Source organism: Bombus bifarius, unplaced genomic scaffold, assembly GCF_011952205.1.
Source record: "Bombus bifarius isolate JDL3187 unplaced genomic scaffold, Bbif_JDL3187 scf7180000008225, whole genome shotgun sequence".
NCBI classification, from domain to species: domain Eukaryota; kingdom Metazoa; phylum Arthropoda; class Insecta; order Hymenoptera; family Apidae; genus Bombus; species Bombus bifarius.
The window spans coordinates 68,811-87,497 of record NW_022884523.1 but is presented as its reverse complement, the minus strand read 5'-3'; the positions used below and the strand labels follow the sequence as shown (position 1 = coordinate 87,497).

Below are 18,687 nucleotides of genomic sequence, written 5' to 3'. Positions count from 1 at the left end.
TAAAGATTAAAAATTAAAATGTTTAAATTTAAATACTCTGTAAATCAAAAGACTTTTAATGTTTCTTCATGTATAAATTTAAAACTAAATTATAAAATTTTCTATAAAGATAATTAATTAAGTCAGCGATTAATGTATATGTACGTATATATATGTAAAAAAAAAATATCAATATATGAATATAAAAAATACCATAAATTGCACATGCATATGTACATATATACTGCAGATTCTATCATTGTATATGTCCTATAGCTTAATGAGTGGCCGCTATATTTACGTGTATCAGCTGTGGAATGACAGGTGGGATAAAAAATGGCTGAAAATGGGTTGGGGTCGGATGCTGGGTCTCAAGAATACCTCGCAACAGAGGTTATTAATTTAGATATCGAAGAGGTAATTAATTATATTCGCTGTAGAAATGTTTAAGTACAGTATAAAATTTCTAATTTTCAGGTTATGTTCTCATAACTCTCTTATTCTATTACTGTTTTAGTATGTTTATAAACTTAGTATAACATGTAGAAATTGCAATTATTTTATTTCATTTTACTTTGTTGATATTGAAATCTATTATATACTTCCTTCTTATTATTTTACCTTTACTTACGTTCTCACTTTACTCTATTAAATTTAATTATATTATTATCTAAATTATCATATTTTATTGCCAAATCTATTGGAGTTATATATATTTTATAATTTTAGTTGGATAACACAGAGTATGCTATACCAGCTGTGGAAGAATTACCCTCCTTAGAAAGTATATTGACAGAACCTGATTGTACATCATTATCTGGAACAGATGATGACTTTGGTTTAACATCAGGTGAAAAGCTAGGGAGTAGTGAAACAACAAGTGTTGGGAGCCATTTATCCTTAAACTCTTTAAATAAATCAAACAAAGCTTCACAACCAACGTCCTCTGGTGCTATTTTGAGACATGTTATATTAAAAGGGATATCGTCACAAATTATATCAGCTAGTGTGAGGGAAAATATTTTCTTTACCAAAAGCCTGTAATTACGTTGAGTTTATAATATATTGTCTTTAATTGTTCTTCTTTTTCTGTATAGGAGAAGGTTAATGCTGGGTTAGCAAGTGCAGTTGCTGCTGGAGGGAATATGTTAGTAGTTGGAACTAGTCATGGTCTGGTATTAGGTTTTGATTCTTCACAGACATTAAGATGGTGTGATCAGGAAGCAAGGCACCAAGGATCTGTATCTGCATTATGTTTCAATCATGATGGAAGCAGGATATTAGCTGGATTTGCTAGAGGACATATATTAATGATAGATAGTTCTAATGGAAAAGTATTAAGGACACTTACTGATGTACATCCTCTTGATACAGCTGTGTTACATGTTAAAGTGAGATTATCTCATATCATTTCACATATAACTGTGACATATAACTTGACATATAATTGTGTGAAATTTTCATTAATAAAAAACAATGTATTTCTGTATAGTTCACAGATTCACCAAAGGTAGCATTATGTAGTGATAGTGGTGGATCCGTTTTTGAATTAAATTTTACAAGGGTTATGGGTGTAAGAGGCTGTGATAGCAGGTGTTTATTTAGTGGATCTAGAGGTGAAGTGTGTACATTAGAACCATTGTTATTGAATCATCTGCCATCACATGCCCTGAAAAATTATACCTTAGTGGCAATGGCAACATTATCAAAGGTTTTTATCTATTGCTAAAAAAGATTTTGATATTTGTAGTATACATGTAATCTTATATTACTTGAATTTTGTAGGTAATAGTAGTTTGCATAAGACCACGAATGCGTGTTGTGTTAACTCATCCTTTATCTGGTGCACCTATAGCACCACCACAACTATCTTGGCAGCTTGTTGTCATACAAGCAGCAGATGCTTCTCGTGTAATTGATCCTGTTCTGGCTCTTGCAAGAGATGATGTGGTTCATTTTTATCAAGTATACAGTTTATATAACATAATTCTATTTATTAAACAACTATATTGCTAATAAATATATATTGATAAAATTTTTTTATTAGGTATGTACTGAAGCTGGTTCAAGAGTAAAATTATCTCCCTTAAGAAGAATGACTCTTCCATATACAATAAGTAACTTACGATGGTTAAATCCGAGATCATTAGCAGTATTGGATACACAAGAAAGATTACATTTATTAGATGTAAGAGCACAGGATAACTTGGAAACTTTAGATATGAGTCGCGTTGGTATTTCATATTCATCTAGCCATTTCAAAGGTCTGTCCACTGGTGGAAATGTTTCAAAGGTATTAATCAAATCATTGTACTATTTAATTATCAATTTTAGATCAATAATCTATCAAATTTAGGTTGATAATCACATTGTTTTGTTTTATAAAACTACAGGCAATGGCATTGGCTGGTGAAAGAGCATGTTATAATACTGTTGTAACATTTGGTACTCAACTTTTACTATTGGGTACCAAAAGTTTACATGTAGTCTGTATACGGACATGGACTGAACGATTGCGACATTTAACGATGCAGGTTCGTACATATATTGGAATTATATAATTTTTTACTTTATTACATATTTTGTCATTTCAGAGAAGATATCCAGAAGCATTAGCTTTAGGACTTTCTTTTTATCAAGATAAAGGGAAAGCAGTTGTTGGTCTACGTGGTTCGAAACAACGTCGTAAACAAATAGCTCGCGATAAAGTATGTCAAGTTTTGATTCAATATATGGAAGAATTGAATCACTGTCTTGCAGACGAAAATGCAGAATTTGAAATAGTCACAACTTGTGTAGATTATTGTATACAACTAGAAAATACAGATTTATTATTTGGAAAATTATGGGACTTAGTTTCGGAGTCCGAAGGATTAAAAGCGAGTTATTTACATGCCCTCGAAAATCCTTTATTGGATGGGAGCTTACGACCGCGACTACCACCGTTAATAGCTCAACAGCTAGTTACCCTTTACGATCAAGAAGAAAAAGTAGATTCGCTTCAAGCAATTATAGTGTTATTAGATGTTGATTGTTTAGATATCCATCAAGTAAGTAAACATATTTATATCTTTTTAATGTTTTTATTTGATTAAAAACAGGTAATCTATGAAAATTCAATCTAAAAGTACTTACTTGTATCTAAAAATATTATAGGTAACAACACTTTGTCGGCAACGAGGTCTCTGGGAAGCTTTAATACACCTTCAAACGACGGCATTAGGTGACTTTACTGCTTCAATTCATCAATTAGTACCAATATTACAAAATATGTTAACGAATTCAAAGGATTCGTTAACTCGAGATAGTATACAACTTGGCAATGCACTTTTGGTCTATGCTAGTTGCTGTCTTGCCGGTCGTGGTTTTCCCAGAGATGAACTTCCCGAGGGTATGTCCCAAAGAGCAAAAACAGATGTATTAAGAGCATTGCTTTCACAGCATTCGAGTTTGGCTAATGATACAGAAAGACAATATCCGTATCTAAGAACTTTGCTACAGTTTGACGCAAAAGGATTCCTCGACGTGATAGCAATTGCCTTCCAAGAGCCGGAATTTACGTCTGAGATGGGTCTCAGACAACGGCAAAGACTCATAGATATATTATTAAATATCGTTATGCCTAGCACACCTTTAAGTCCAAGGAATCCTGATTATATTACTGACGAACAGAGAAATTTAGTTCTTATATTTATAGCTAATGAAGTTGCAGAAAATACTGTTAATTTAGAACCTAGTATGTTAAATAAAATGATAGAAATATTATGTACTGACTCAAGTATGGGATCATCAAACGAGCTTAAGACTGATAAAGAAAGTGCAATACTGGGATTATTGCGTTCAAAAAAATTGCGTAATATATCGGATAATACTTTACTTAATTTAGCAGAAAGAGCCAATTTGTAAGTATATGTATATAAATATAAAACTTTACACATGTATACTATTATTTAATTTTGATTGTCAATATTACATTTCAAGAAATTATATAGCATTATTAATATTAATAGCATCATACATAGTAACTTGTATCGCAGTATATAATGTTACAGTATGCGTGTTGCGGAGTTGCTGTATAGCGCCAGAGAAAATTGGATTGCAGTTTGTAAATGTATGATACTGCATCCATCTAGACATCATGATATTTGGCTCTGGTTAAAACATCTTTCTCCAAATTCGTTGCAATTAGTCATAATGGCAAATGCCGTAGCTCTGGTGGGAATTAATGCAAATCAATTTGCTATGTTGATAGCAACACATTTGCAAAACAACGTTTCTGAAATTTTACAAATACTAGAAAATACTCCAACCTTACAATATACTTTACTAGAAGCTTTATATCAGATAGTACAATACAAAGAAGAAGATATCACATTAGAGCTTACGACTGAAATGTTAGAAAAATATTTGGAATTAATGTGTAAATTACAACCAGACCATGTTAGTAAAATTTTGTACTATAGATAGATACTGAAATATATTATTAACTTTAGTTATTTTTTAAAATTTAGGTTGTTGAGCATATTCAAGGATTTCATGGTTGTAGACTAAATGAAGCATTGCAAATAGTTCAGAAAGCGAATCACAAAGATGCTGAAGCAGTAATGTTAGAAAAATTGGGAAATTATCAGGATGCATTTGATATTCTTTTGAAAGAATTTCAAAATAATTTAGAATTGGTACATTGTATGAAAATAATGTAATAATATTAATTATTACTTTCTATTTTAACAATATTTACTTTTAGTATTGTCAGAACAAAGTATCAGAAAATGCATCAATTCACAGTGCAATACAACTAGCAGGAATATGCAGGCGATCTGCAGGAAATTTAGATTGGATGCCACTTGTGGAAACTATACTTCAAACACATTCAAATAGTACTAACAAAGAAGGTATGGTATATTTTGACATAATGGCAAATCGTAAATAATACTTTCTAATTATCTAACGAAATTACAGTTGAAAAATTAAGCGGAAAATTATTAAGAATTGCACTAGAATTTCTTAGTGGAACAACAGCATTATCAACTGTATTAGAGCAAATATTGAAACATCCATTGGCGACAAGTGGAACAATAGGTGACATAAGAAAATTATTATCTGGAGTACTTACACATTCCCGATATGAACAAACTTTAGTTGAAACTACTGCACGTTTGGTCAGTTTGGAGCTTCACAAGGCACTGAAAAAGTCGCTTAGGTATGTATAGGTCCATATATGTAATTTTTTAATACTAACGTAATAGTTATTTAATACTAACATTTTTATGTTTTTTAGGGATGCAGGAAGAGCTTGTGCAAGCGTATCAGTAATCTGCTCAATATGTAGACATTTGTTATCACAATGTACGGAATATATAATAGTTTTCAGTTGTGGGCATGGTTTTCATTCAGAATGTTTAGGAGAACCTAAATCTTGTTATAAATGTTTAAAGTCTAAGGGATGGGCACCTATTGTTACTAATATCACACATACTACTAAATCATTCCATGTAAGTAATATATTGATTTCGTTTCTAAATAAATATATCATACATGTATATTATTAAGATATTGTTGATATTTTTATAGTAAAATTTAAATTTGTTGTTTTGTAGGAACATAAACAAATTCTACCACCAGAATTTATGCGTAATAAAGATCTTTCTCTAAGACTTGCACCACCTACTTCCTTACCGGATCTTGAGGGTATTTTTTAATCTAGTCTTTGAATATCACAATTTAATATCACACTTACCCCTGGTGTGTAACAGTCTGTTAGTAGAAATGACTGCTGCGTGTTATACATGTATTATATATTACATTGGATCTCTTATTTTTCATTCCATGAACAATTAGATTGTTCTGTTATCATATTTTATATGCAAAATTAAATTATAATTGTTTTTATCAAGGCTTCCTTTTACATATATAAAAATACGCCATCCATATTTTTCACTATTTCTGGAACTGTGGTATTTAAGATATCTTTCTGCTTAGCAGGATTCGAATATTGTATCTTTGTATATTGTAAATTAATATAGCTATATTGTGTATAGTATTGATAAGGACTTGTATACTTTTATCGATGTAAATTCCATTTGCCCAATGTGCAGCACGTTGCCAAATATCAGTCATTAAGTAAATAAAGATAATAATTAATTAATTATATAAAGTCATTATTTACTATTAATATTTATGTACATTATCCTAGATACAATTTTCAGTTTGAAAACATTTTAGATATTTCATATCTAAGACTGTACAGATTATAAATATATTTTATGTTGGATAATATGGATGAATTGATTTGCGTTTAACGTTTTTGATAATAAAAACAGGCTTTTTAGGCATATTTTCCATTAGAACATAACTAGGATTAATTGATTCATAACCAAGTAGTTCACCAGTCAATAATTTTGCAACTAATGAAAAGGCACTTAAGTCATATGCAGGAAAACTCCTTGTAGGTAGTAATTCAATAGTGGTAACATATTTATCAATCGCAGATTGTAATTTTATAAGACGTGGCATAATATTTGATATGCATAAGAGTTGTTGCAACTGTAATTTGAAAAAATAATTTATATTAAATATTAATATTTATACTAGTAAAATATTAAGCAAGTTTTACCTTGCTATCACATTTTTGTAAGCTGCTTATAAATTTTTCACTTTTGGTAATTAGCTTGTATCCTTTTAATATATATTCTTGATCATAAATAGACTCATGACGTTGTAATGATACTTTGAATAGAATAATTTCTTTTTTTATTTTATTAAGAATTATTGATAATGGTACTCCATGCAATGTTCCACTACCCATTCGTATTTTAGAATATTTTTCATAAATCTATACATATAGTTAAATTATTTTAGAATTCCTATATTTCTCCAACAAAATACTTTATTTCACAATGACAGAGTGAGATTAAAATTAAACAAATATAAAAAGTGAAAAAACATAGTTTTGAGTATGAAAAAAAGTTTTTTTAATAGTAAAATAAATATTACCTGACGATTTATAGAAGTCCATATACCTGCAATTTGATCAGCAAATTGTTTTATTTCATTTTCCGTTGGTTGATGTGCTTCAGCTAATTTCCATAAAGATTCAAGTTTATCCGCGAGACTACGTGATACGTTATGGAAGTACATAAGTTTAACATCCAATTCGTAACTGATCTTTGAATTATAGTGATTTTCTATTTTTAAGATCGCTACCTAAATAAATGTTGACAGTGCTATGTTGTGTTGCTCATCTTTATTTACATTTTTTAAAATCAGTTTTTCAAGTAAACAGTAATGCACTTTCTCACTTTAATGCACTTTTTTTTTCCAATATTCACTAATCATTGTTAATTTTTTTTATTATTTAACTCTTTCATGCTAAACAATAAAAAAATGCATCTTCGAAATCAGTATATAATACGCGTGAAATTTTTAAAATCCTTTATATTGGTAATTTAAAAACTAATTTAAATAAATCTAATGGCAATAATTAATATGAATATATTTCAAGCATGAAAGGGTCAAATTGCTTACTCACATTTTTTTCGAGTGTTTTTATGAGTTCGTTAGACGAAGGCTCTTCCTTTTTCATCAGACACTCCATTTCAAGATGACGGAGTAAATGAAGAAATATATATGAAGAATTACTTTTTAACAAATTATAAGAATACAAGATGAAAATAAAAATACATTACATGCGTCTACAGATTATATTATCTTCGCTCGAAAACGCGATAGTCTTTTTCTTTTCTTTATAGTATAAATGAATTGGTTTCTATGGATTTAACGTCCATCTCACTCTGTTTGTATCGATAGTTTGAATGTTGTACAAACGACAATTTCCGTTTTATTTGTGATACTTAATACATAAATTAAATCTGGTGTTTGTTGTTGTTCACCTCTGTACAGAGCAATATCACATACGTTTACAGTATCAGATGTACCGATTTTATAGAACTTCAAATCTCATTCTTCAAACGATACATGAATTTATACAATGCAGAAACCATTGTTATTATATTTTAGAGCATGTAATAACATGATGCTTAATTTAAGGCTATATTACGGTAATTATATTGTATTCACCGCAATATCAAGCTAATGTGATTATTCAATTGCGACTAATATCTTGGATAAAGATACAGGTCCAGCATGTACGTCCAAGTCATATATCTTCTGAAAAATATCGAGTACCATAAAATCTGTAACAATCATCAGATCTTAACGTATGGTTGCTTATCTCTTTTTTTTGGCTAATATTTAATTTGTAGAATAATATAACGAGGTATTATATATAACGAGCAGGCGAAAAAGCCAGCTTTTTTTTTATCCTTGGCTTAACAAATTATCTATGGCTTTGCAATTTTTAATGCTCTATGAAAAATCCATAATATTAAAATTCTACACTTATATATGTAATTTACAATTTCTTTCCTTTTTAAACTAATATTTCAATAACTTGATACTATTAATCCATTACCATTAAACACTCTTCACTCGATTATTCACAAGTTCCACAAACACTCTGGAATTACCTGTATATAATATATATATATATATTATGTTTAAAAAAAAGAGAATTGAAGTCACATGTATTCACAAGTATGCACATTCACCATGTTAAGAGAAATCATTCACTTACTGATTAATCATTGTAATTATTATGAATATATTTCTCTTCAGTAAGCGACGACAAAGACCACATTTCTTGATCGAGCAAGATTGACTGCTTAATTGAATGCTTTTGTTACAGCTCGATGAGGGAGGAGTATCTTTGTTAATTAAAACAAAGGACGGATTATTATATCATAAATGAAAGATGTTATTGACATAAAATTTTCAAAATATTTTTTTTAACTTAAGTTTATCTTCGTCTCGTTAAAACTAACTTATTTTTACACATAACTTTATTTTCTGTTAATTAACATGTATTCTTTTTTTGTCTGAAAATGTATGGACACTTATCAAGTTCTATAAACAATTAAACACCGAGTATATATATATATATGTCGAATATTGTGTTTATAATTTTAATTCAACAATGGTATCAATGTAAGTAACATAAGATTAGTATAAAATACTTATTAAAGATTTTTACATTGTTATGTAATATGAAAGTTACTTCAAATTAAATAAGAACATCATTTTATGACCATAACTAAAGTATAAAAAAGTTAACAAGAAAATTTTAAACACTTAGCGATATACCGTTTAAACTCTTAACCATTGCATCCATACATATATTTCTTTAATACGCACTCTAAATTAATAACGCACATATAGTATAGTACAATTTTATAACAAATTTTACTCCGTTCATACTGAACACAAGATTGGCAGAGCTATTGATACTCATCCCCCGTGTACTATGTAGTACAATGTCCACATACGTACGTGAGCTACAAACAACAATAGAGTACATGAAGACTCTGTCAGGAACATGCATGGTTGTTACGATGCAGTTTAGCGATTCATTATAATGAATGTTGAATATTTATTATGTCCAACATTAATTATCTAAATCAACACTGTCACATCTTTATTTTAATTTTAACGTATTGAAAAATTATAATTTGCTTTCGTAATTGAAACCTAACGAAGTCTTTCGACGTTGGATTGCTTCCGAAATTCTTTCTCAACAACTTATCTTTTTTATTTTATTCTCGTTGCCAATGTGCACGAGAATGATTATGATATCTGTAATGCGGAGGCCTATAATTTCTGCCATGCCGTGGTCGTCCATTATTGGAAGTATTATAGTAATGTCTCCGATAATAACCACTAAGAGATCGGTTCCACGTTTTGCCATTTTGATATTCCTGGAAAGGATTATACCCCGAGTTACTTCTTTCTTCATACGTTCGATGATCTTTTACTTTCTTGACTCGACCACGATCTATTTCTTCATCATCTGCATTAAAATGTCGCTTACGTATTTCCCTTCTATCATTATCAACTTCTCTATCTAAATGTGTTCTGTTACCATTCCAATTTGCAACTGTAAACAAACAAGCATATACTTTAGTACTCACTATTTCGTTTGATAAGAAAATGACATTATTTTATCAGTAAATTTTTAGAATAAAAATATTTGTACACAGTTTTTAATATTTTTGTCATTTAATAGTGTTACTTTAACACTTAACATAATTTTTTTAATAAATCACAAAATATACTTTTTATTATTACCGACTTAGCAGAGGTGTAACAAAACAAATATTTTTAATTTAGGGATTAACAATATAATGTTTTATATATTGCTCATAATGTTTTATAATATCCACAATTTATCACTGAAAAGATTCTTTTTTTTTCTAGTATTCTTTTTATTACTATTATTATTTTATTATTATTTTTATTAAAGTTATTGGCGGGATTTTTGGTTTCAAAACATTTGAGCGAATAAGAATTTTCGCTCCTTGTATGTTTATTATATTGCTTTATGTAGAATTTTTGGACTTAGGACGCATGGGCGCACAATAGGTTGATGAGGATTTTGAAGGGAAAGCAGCTGGATTCAATTGGTTCTTCAATAGAATTCTTTTGTTGTACTGACCCGAAGAACTGCCATAACCACGATGAGACATCTTTAATAAATGGGAAACCGTATCGGAACGATTTGTTCCATTGAAATCTCTTAAAGCCGCAGCACTTGGCGTGCCATTATTTTGACTAATTTTATGGATATCTTCTCTATGAAAAAATGTTTAAATACGTATATTAAACATCGTTGAATTAAATTTGCTAGAATTATAATGCTTAATTTATATTGCTTTTTAAATAACATTATATCAAAAATAAAATATAACCTACTTATCAGTCACGGACCATCCGTTTGGTGTTGCAGTTGATGTAGCAGAAAAAGATGTATCCTTTGAAACTTGCCAACCTTTCATACTACTGCTTGAAGCTTTTGTAATTACTTTATCGTCCTGTCCTGTTTTTCTAACAGATTGATGCCACTTACTTTTGCTATTATTATTACTATTTTCTGTCTTACCATTTGTTTCTGATTTACCATTTTGATACTTTATTGTACTTGTAATGGTACTACAGCTAGAACCATTTTGTGTTTTTGTACAATGAATTACATTACTTTGATTCTGAGATACACTACTACCATTTGTCTTTGAAACATTAAGATTTATTTTAGGAGAACCATTTTTTGTTAGGGAACATTTCTGTGTACCATTAGTAGTATTAGCAGAAGTGTTTGTTTTTGTAAGTGTGTTTAAATTTGTGCGGTTTTTTAATGTTCCATTAGAACTAACATCTTCTTCTTCACTAGATCCATCATAAGGAACTAAGCTATTTCCATTCAAAATTTTTCCATTTTTAATATGCATAATTAATCTTGGTTGAGACTTATCTTGTAATTTTTGTGGTAACTGTGGCCCGATAAAATTTGCGTTTTTTTGGGTATTAAATTGAAGTCCCGCATTTTTATTTGTTGATATCTGTAAATTTGTTTTTGTATTATCTGTGTTATCTTTACTAATCGATGTGCCATTGATTAATCCATTTAATGAGTGTAATCCAGATGTTGATGCCTTGGGAGTTATAGTTTTATTCATAGGGCTTCCTGATGAAGATAATGTGTTGTTCACAGTTATTGTACCATTTAATTTGACAGTTTGTTGAGCTTGAACCTGAGATTGCGTTTGTTGTTCCATCTCAAAGATCATTATGTAAGCATTTGTACTGAATACATTACTCAAACTAAGTGGACGAACCTATATACAAACGAATTTTTGGTATTAACAAGATAGTTCGATATTTTACAAATAAAGACATATCGTTAATACATACACAAGAATCATCAAAGGAATAATATTGGCCTGTTGAGACTTTCGCAACTGCAGTATAATGCCCGCAATTAACTGATGGACCCATATGTGTAACTATCGACATAAGCTTATATGTAAGTGACTGCGTAGGCTCCCCTGGTTCTTTCCAAAGATAAGGGCCCATATCTATAGTTTGCTTGAAACCTATATGTTTAGATATTTTTCCTCCTAGAACGCTGAATCTTTTTAATTGCACACAAAGCACTTTAGGGGGTCGTTCTAAGCTAAATTGTTTCGTAGCAGGAACTCTTCTTTTGCAAGCTTCACATTTGTAATCATTGTTATCTAGTTGTTCACGGCTAAAATAGCTACTTAATGCTTCATCCAAAGTGCTTGCTTTACGTATATCAACTAATAAGTCCTGCAGAAAATTGAAAACATATTTAGTTTATTGTATACTTAATCAATAGCATGATTATTAGAAAAGCTGTATATTATATATACTTGAAAGTGTTGGAAAGTAGTGGAAACATGTCGACATTGTAGACACTTTACTTCAGTACGAATGTAACCACCAAAAATTTGGTTGATAGGTGTTGTTTCTTTAGAATAGCTGTCTAGTTTACTAGCTTTGTGTCTTGCTAAGTAGGCTTTTTCCATGCCTTCTAATAAATAACGTAAAAACTCATGAGCATCTTCTTGTTGCCCTGGCACCATGGTTCGACAAATAACTAATAGAAAAAATAAGATATATATATGTATATAACAAACATATAAGATTTAATAATAATTAATTAACATTTTATAATACTTATTTTATAATTATTTAATACTTACGTTTTAGTTTGTTATATATGTAGAATGGCTTGATAGCACATCCTGATTTTTGGTGACTAGATTGTAAAGTCTTAGCCACTGCACATGTAAGGCATTCTCCACCTCCATCTAAAATTAACCTATTATCACAATACGATACAAAACTGTGGGATTATAATTTCATATCTTAAAAATGTGTAGAATATGGTAAAGTAAATTATAAATTTTAATAACCTACCATTTTGTTCACACTTTGATGTATGATGAGAGTCTGACAATAACCAATTTACAAGTGCTGGTACATGAAACAGAGCTTGAAGAGTACTATTTAAATAGCATGTATTTCCAACATTATACATGCCAGCCCCAACAGGAAATGTACCCTTCCACCCTAGGCTAACTTTCTTTGGAGAATATAAAGTAACTGTTGGCTCTGGCAAGCTGAGTCCTTTCGATACTTTTTCATTTTTCTTTATATAATTTGCACCATCCTTCATTTTATCATCTGAGTTTTCAGAATTTGGTAAACTTAATACAATGTATTTTGCTTTAAGTTGATCTAGAATTGTTGTTTGATAATCATCAACTTCTTTATATTGAATTTCTGACTGAAGAATTCTTGATGCATTGGTAACTAAATTTGCTGTTAAGTCATCTGATGTTTTGGACTGATTAGTTTCCAATGTACGACGAAGAGTGGCCGCAACTGGGTCACAAATGCTTACAGCAGGCATTTTCACTTTATTTTACTTTATATTAAAAGTTTTTGTTATTTGATTCCCTATATACAAAAGAATATGTAAGAATAAAATAACTATATTAAATAATATACCTATTCTATTATTAAAATTAAAGATATCAAAAGATAAAAATAATATTAATATTTAATATTATTTTTTGCAATATGCATGCAATGTTTGAGAACGTATACTTCTTACATGAACGAGAAGCAATATCTTATAGCATATAATACGCAAATTATACCAGTGAATGCATATTTACATATTAACTTTAACATTAATAAATACATTTAAAAAACTCAGATTTTTTACATTTTTTCTAGTCAATATGGTATTCAGATAATGAATATTATGGAAAAAATAAATAATTTACAAAATTTTGTAATCAAACGCAGAAAGAATCAAGATTTTTTTATAACACATAATAAAATAATATAATTATTAGATAGATCACTTGGAGAAACGTTTTAAAAGCAAATAAAATTTTCTACGACACAACAATCAAACATTTCCTTCTTTCTCACTTAAGATATGTATCTACCACAAATACACTGCTTCATAGATACCGAGTCAAAAGGGTTAATTTCACTATTAATTCATTTATGAAAGCACTATTTACGATGGATTGAAGCAACGATATATATGAATTTCTCGATACGATAAAAGAATAGGCGAAATTACGTGAAATGTTTCATGTAATTACACGACATCACACCGAACCTTTAACAAAGTACACTAAAAGCACGCGGTGTGCAATAGATACCGCGCCAACAGATTCATTGTTTACCTTCTCCTGATGATTATATACGTTATATCTTATACAAATATTTTTTATCAACGGTGTTGTAACACATTTTACATTATAAACGATATTTGCTGACCACGACCACGTAGAATCACAATGCTATCGATTAATTCGAAATTCCACGCGCTTACGTGCCTCGAAACGGTTACCGGATGAGTTTAACTGAGGGCGCGTGTCTCCGGCCACGAGTCATTTTTTTCCCGCGTACTTTGTTACACTTATCCCACTTACGTTTAATTCATGTATAATTATGACAATAATTTCAACAAGAAACACTATTCAAATTAGCACGTGTGAATATTACACGGCATTTTTAGAACTGTTAGTTTTGAGCATGCGAAATCAAGACCCATCCTCTTTCATTATGTCAGCCATTTGCAATTACAACGGTAGCCATTAAATCGTTTCCCTTGGGTTCTGCGATGCTATCGGAGGTGCTGTGTATTCGACCGTGAAGGCGCCACAAGTTTAAAGCTTGGTTTCCATGAATTACATTTGCACGAAATTCACATGTACAGCTTTCATTTTGTAATTTTTCAAAAATTTTGGCAGTATTTTCCCCAATTTTATAATTTTAATCGTACATGACAAGAGTGAAGTTCATAAATGTTTTTATTATTCATCGTTGAAATATGTGTGTATATAAGTGCATTTAGAAATCTAAACTAATTGAGCAAAAATAAAGTAAGTTTTCATTTACATATTTCCGATCTCAAATTTCTGTAGTGCTTATAATTACAGTACAAATTATAATTGGGAATTATCGATAATACTTGGGTATTTTAAAGTCAAAATATAAATTAGTAATTAACTTACTATTTTTCTTAATAGTATATTTATTCGAGTATATATAATATACTACATATAAATTTTTACGTATATGAAGAATATTTTATATTAAAAACTTATTTAAGAATCATGAAAATAAAGCCTATTTAGAAAAGTATATCTTTTGTTTTACGTTTTGTATGTAATCTGTAAATTATATGCTATTTATACTACCAAAAACGATATAGTAAATAACAAAAATTTGTTATTTATTAATATTTTTACTATTTACGGGTTCGTTAATTGGGATTGATCTTCAGTAAAATTTATTATTAATTATATTTCTACAGTTAATTAAGAAATGTTTTATATATATATAATAAATTCTTCTGTTTCCAATAGACAATGTTTCGTACAATTAAGTAATGACCACTATTCGTTTAAATTTTAAACATATTATGTATTTTTAAATGTTTCTTCATTTTATGACAATTAGAACCATATTTTCTGTCGTAATAGTATCTTTATTAATTGCTATCGATAATCTTTGCTTACAAAATATACAGATTAACACAACTTTCAAGCGACAAGGTAATAATATTCCAGATAAAATATTTGTAATGTGTAATAGCCATTAGTAGAAGTTTTAATACGTTTACGATGGCGAAAGGGAACATCGATATCTGGTTAATTTTACTTTCTTCCTCTTATTCCTGCTTTTTTTATTAATATACTATGCCAGAATAATTTGTGCAATAAAAATTCATTTTTTCTTTTATTTTCTTTAAAAGAAATCAGAACCTCGTTACAATCATGCATACATTAAACAAACTAGTATATCAACTCGATCAAGATTCCTTTATTCGAAAGTGATGAAACTGATCGATCTATGTTTATATTCTTAATCATACTTTTTCTTTAGGAAGTCTACGTTATTTTTCAAATACTCTCTGGCAGTGATAAAACAGACTAAACTTTTCATACGAAAAGTTTGCTTTATCCCAGTTGGTTCTTGAGAGCCATTTTTATTAATCATTAGTGTTCAACTATATTATTTAAATGGAGGAGCAACTCATTAATAGTAACGAAAAATTGACGTAACTTTGGAATTCTTTTTACCATGTGCTTTGAAATTTGTGATTGCAAAATGATATATAGCAATGTTGAATTATGGAGACAACGCTGAATGAACTTATCACGGACATAACGATGAAAAGTTACGCCATCGTGAACGTTTTATCATTATTCCGTAAACGTTATTGTGATATTTCTAGTTTTAAGCTTATCGATAAAACTTTCTCGATTACGTGTACTAATCGGCAATACGATAGTGTATTTCGTGTCGTTACAAAATTTTCTTTGCATTAAGCCGTTTTTCTTAAATTCCTGTTTAACATATAGCGCCTCGTTAATTCGTATCTGATAGTGAATTCCGTGGCTAAAAAATCGGCCACGGATTATATGAATGCGCGATTAAATAACTTTAACAGAGTCTCGTAATCCATAAAATCAGAATACAATATTGTCGAATCAATTTTAACTTCAACTAAAATATGTGTGAAATATCGAGTGGGAATTAGAAATACAGAAGACAATCGTAAACATTTGTATGAAATTTTTTTAAATCATTCTCGGTAGCAACTTCTCTTTTTTTTTATCAGACACGGATTAAAAACTGTCCACCTTTAGTAACTTCAATTAAAATTCGTCCTAACAATTTTGTCATGACATCCCAATTGGTCATTAAACACGGCTACTTATATATAATAAGGATAGTAACAATAATAATCATCTTTTTACGGTCGTCGAACGTCCTCTACGACTAACAAAAAAATTATCATTGCGCGTTGAACTCATCCTACCCCTGTTTTTTTTATCACCTTTTTGTATCCTTCCTTTACGTATCCTAATATTTACAATAAAAAGTACTCAGCGTGTACCGTGGTGTTCTGTGGAATAAGCCAAAGATGTAAATACACGCAATATATTTTCGATTCGTTCATCTAGCTTTAATAAGCGACAAAAAGAAAAGTTTTGATATTTAAAAGAGACAAATCGTGTGATGATATCAGCATTCGACGGCAGAGACGATCTCATAGAGCACCATTATAAAAATTCTTACAGCTAAGTGTGTGCGTTGAATGACTTAATATTAAACTGGATACCAATATGCAACAAGAAATCTGTTCTCCTTTATTAATTATAATTGTTCTGTGCAAATAAAGTATGATAGACTCCCACCGTATAAATCATATACATAATTTTATAATTCTTATTATCTTGAGTGAGATTTGTAATTTCGATGAATTTATGATAAATTGAAGCAGTTAAAAATTATTGAGAAACGTGGTTTAGTCAATTATGAAATGAAAAAAAAAAATCAATTTTAAATGTACGATGTATTTACGTTTAAATTATTGCAAAATCAGGATAACTATCTTTGGTTTTATTTTCAATTTTAATAATATTTCTAATTAATATATGAATGATATTTTCCTTGTTGCACCTTACCCAGATTCGTTTCACATTAAGTACTACCATGGGAGCAATATTTTAGGGAGAAATACAATGTCTTGAGACATTGATCATACTGATTAATGAAGCGTCAGATAAGGAGGAAACTAACTTTGCATTTCGAAATGATAAGAAACTATAACTTTAGCAATGACAATATCCTTACTGTTCTGTCGCGTTCTATACGCGAAACGAAATGAATTCGCCAAGAACAAAGGAGAATCCAAATCTTTGTTTCTCCCAAAAATATTTCCATCGCCCTTTTCCCCTTTCATCTATTACAAATTACTTCACGTTCGAAAATAACTGCTTGCTCGCCTAGAAACGTATTCATATTTATCCATCATCGAAACTATTCGTTTTTGCTAACTCCTCCTAAGATTTATGTTTATATATGTAAAGGAAGCGGACATTTTACAAATTAAGGCAAACGTCTCTCACTGTAGAAGGAAATCTCAGCGAAAATGGGATGTCGTTCGATAATAAACGAATGTTCAGTAGCGGCGTATCTAGCGTCGTTTCAATCGCTCTTTCCCCTTTTTTTTCTTTTTTCTTTTTTCTCTTACTCTTTTTTTACTTCATTCTGCTGTATATACTAATGGCAATGAAAAAATAGTTATCTACGTATCGCTTGTTTGATAGATATGTTTCCTTCGAAATTCATTGCTCGTTGCAAAAAAGAAGAAACGTACGCTCTACCCTTTGTTGATCCTTAATTAATAAGACAGAACGCCGATCGTATAAATCATAAGACAAAATCGATATCTTACATAATTAAATGGTTCGTTATCACACACGCATTAATTTCCCTTAACTCTCTATTAAATTGCGAAATTTGACATTAATGAGGACGTTGCTGTTGAATCTTTTGTTAAGGTGTTGTGACAGAGCATTGACGTAACTTGTTCAGCGTTCGTTTCCTTAATCGAGGACCAAAAAAGATATGGTTCCGAAACCACGACCATTGTCCGTGAACGAAAGGAAAAGATTTGCAGGCGCGAATTTGTTGCTCGAGAATTACTCGAAATGAATGCTACCTCGTCTATCCACGTTCTATGTTTTCTTACTTATAGTAACTTACGTTAGTTACGTAGTGTTATCGTTTAATCTTACGTCATTATGTTCACGATTATTAGCGACACGATTGAGAACGAGATCGACTGTAATAATTTAATGACATTTTCACGTAAACAAATGCTGATTAATTAAGCTGTTCCATTCACTTCCATTCTCAATGAAAGATGACGTAACGCTATTTAAACGTTCATTAACGCTGTTAAGCGTG

The 18,687-nt window shown here is 30.0% G+C and overlaps 3 protein-coding genes across 4 annotated transcripts; 1 reads left to right on the top strand and 2 right to left on the bottom strand.

The window, feature by feature from the left end:
• Nucleotides 1-235: 235 nt before the first annotated feature.
• On the top strand, nt 236-6,127 carry LOC117211243 (vacuolar protein sorting-associated protein 8 homolog). Its single transcript, XM_033454923.1, has 15 exons — nt 236-396; nt 709-987; nt 1,077-1,370; nt 1,472-1,690; nt 1,765-1,944; nt 2,027-2,272; nt 2,373-2,513; nt 2,574-3,029; nt 3,136-3,881; nt 4,032-4,419; nt 4,491-4,658; nt 4,727-4,874; nt 4,942-5,182; nt 5,261-5,474; nt 5,580-6,127. Exons 1-15 carry the CDS (start codon nt 316-318, stop codon nt 5,679-5,681), a joined length of 3,903 nt encoding a protein of 1,300 aa, XP_033310814.1. The 5' UTR covers nt 236-315; the 3' UTR covers nt 5,682-6,127.
• Nucleotides 5,687-7,277, bottom strand: LOC117211251. Its single transcript, XM_033454935.1, has 3 exons — nt 6,976-7,277; nt 6,596-6,814; nt 5,687-6,525 (listed from the first exon to the last, which is right to left on the bottom strand). Exons 1-3 carry the CDS (start codon nt 7,117-7,119, stop codon nt 6,244-6,246), a joined length of 645 nt encoding a protein of 214 aa, XP_033310826.1. The 5' UTR covers nt 7,120-7,277; the 3' UTR covers nt 5,687-6,243.
• Nucleotides 7,278-9,553: 2,276 nt separating this feature from the next.
• LOC117211244 (ubiquitin carboxyl-terminal hydrolase 36) lies at nt 9,554-14,525 on the bottom strand. 2 transcript variants are annotated; one of them, XM_033454924.1, is made up of 8 exons: nt 14,103-14,525; nt 12,814-13,356; nt 12,597-12,704; nt 12,264-12,490; nt 11,782-12,180; nt 10,786-11,705; nt 10,529-10,665; nt 9,630-9,970 (listed from the first exon to the last, which is right to left on the bottom strand). In XM_033454924.1, the coding sequence occupies exons 2-8, from the start codon at nt 13,307-13,309 to the stop codon at nt 9,630-9,632; spliced, it is 2,628 nt and encodes an 875-aa protein (XP_033310815.1). In that variant the 5' UTR covers nt 13,310-13,356; nt 14,103-14,525. The 2 variants fall into 2 exon arrangements, with proteins under 2 accessions (XP_033310816.1, XP_033310815.1); XM_033454925.1 differs by lacking the exon at nt 14,103-14,525 and having other exon boundaries at nt 9,554-9,970; nt 12,814-13,309.
• Between the last annotated feature and the right edge of the window lie 4,162 nt (nt 14,526-18,687).

What these genes read in the sequence shown, in the direction of transcription:
- LOC117211243 (XM_033454923.1), top strand. Translation starts at nt 316, where the DNA reads ATGGCTGAAAATGGGTTGGGGTCGGATGCTGGGTCTCAAGAATACCTC. An exon ending in TTAATTTAGATATCGAAGAG is followed by an intron (nt 397 to 708) that starts GTAATTAATTAT and finishes TTATAATTTTAG; the next exon opens with TTGGATAACACAGAGTATGC. An exon ending in ATTGTTTAGATATCCATCAA is followed by an intron (nt 3,030 to 3,135) that starts GTAAGTAAACAT and finishes AAAATATTATAG; the next exon opens with GTAACAACACTTTGTCGGCA.
- LOC117211251 (XM_033454935.1), bottom strand. Translation starts at nt 7,119, where the DNA reads ATGTACTTCCATAACGTATCACGTAGTCTCGCGGATAAACTTGAATCT. An exon ending in GGACTTCTATAAATCGTCAG is followed by an intron (nt 6,815 to 6,975) that starts GTAATATTTATT and finishes CTATATGTATAG; the next exon opens with ATTTATGAAAAATATTCTAA. An exon ending in TACAAAAATGTGATAGCAAG is followed by an intron (nt 6,526 to 6,595) that starts GTAAAACTTGCT and finishes TTCAAATTACAG; the next exon opens with TTGCAACAACTCTTATGCAT.
- LOC117211244 (XM_033454924.1), bottom strand. Translation starts at nt 13,309, where the DNA reads ATGCCTGCTGTAAGCATTTGTGACCCAGTTGCGGCCACTCTTCGTCGT. An exon ending in CTACTTTCCAACACTTTCAA is followed by an intron (nt 12,181 to 12,263) that starts GTATATATAATA and finishes AATTTTCTGCAG; the next exon opens with GACTTATTAGTTGATATACG. An exon ending in TGGTTATGGCAGTTCTTCGG is followed by an intron (nt 9,971 to 10,528) that starts GTCAGTACAACA and finishes GTTTGTTTACAG; the next exon opens with TTGCAAATTGGAATGGTAAC.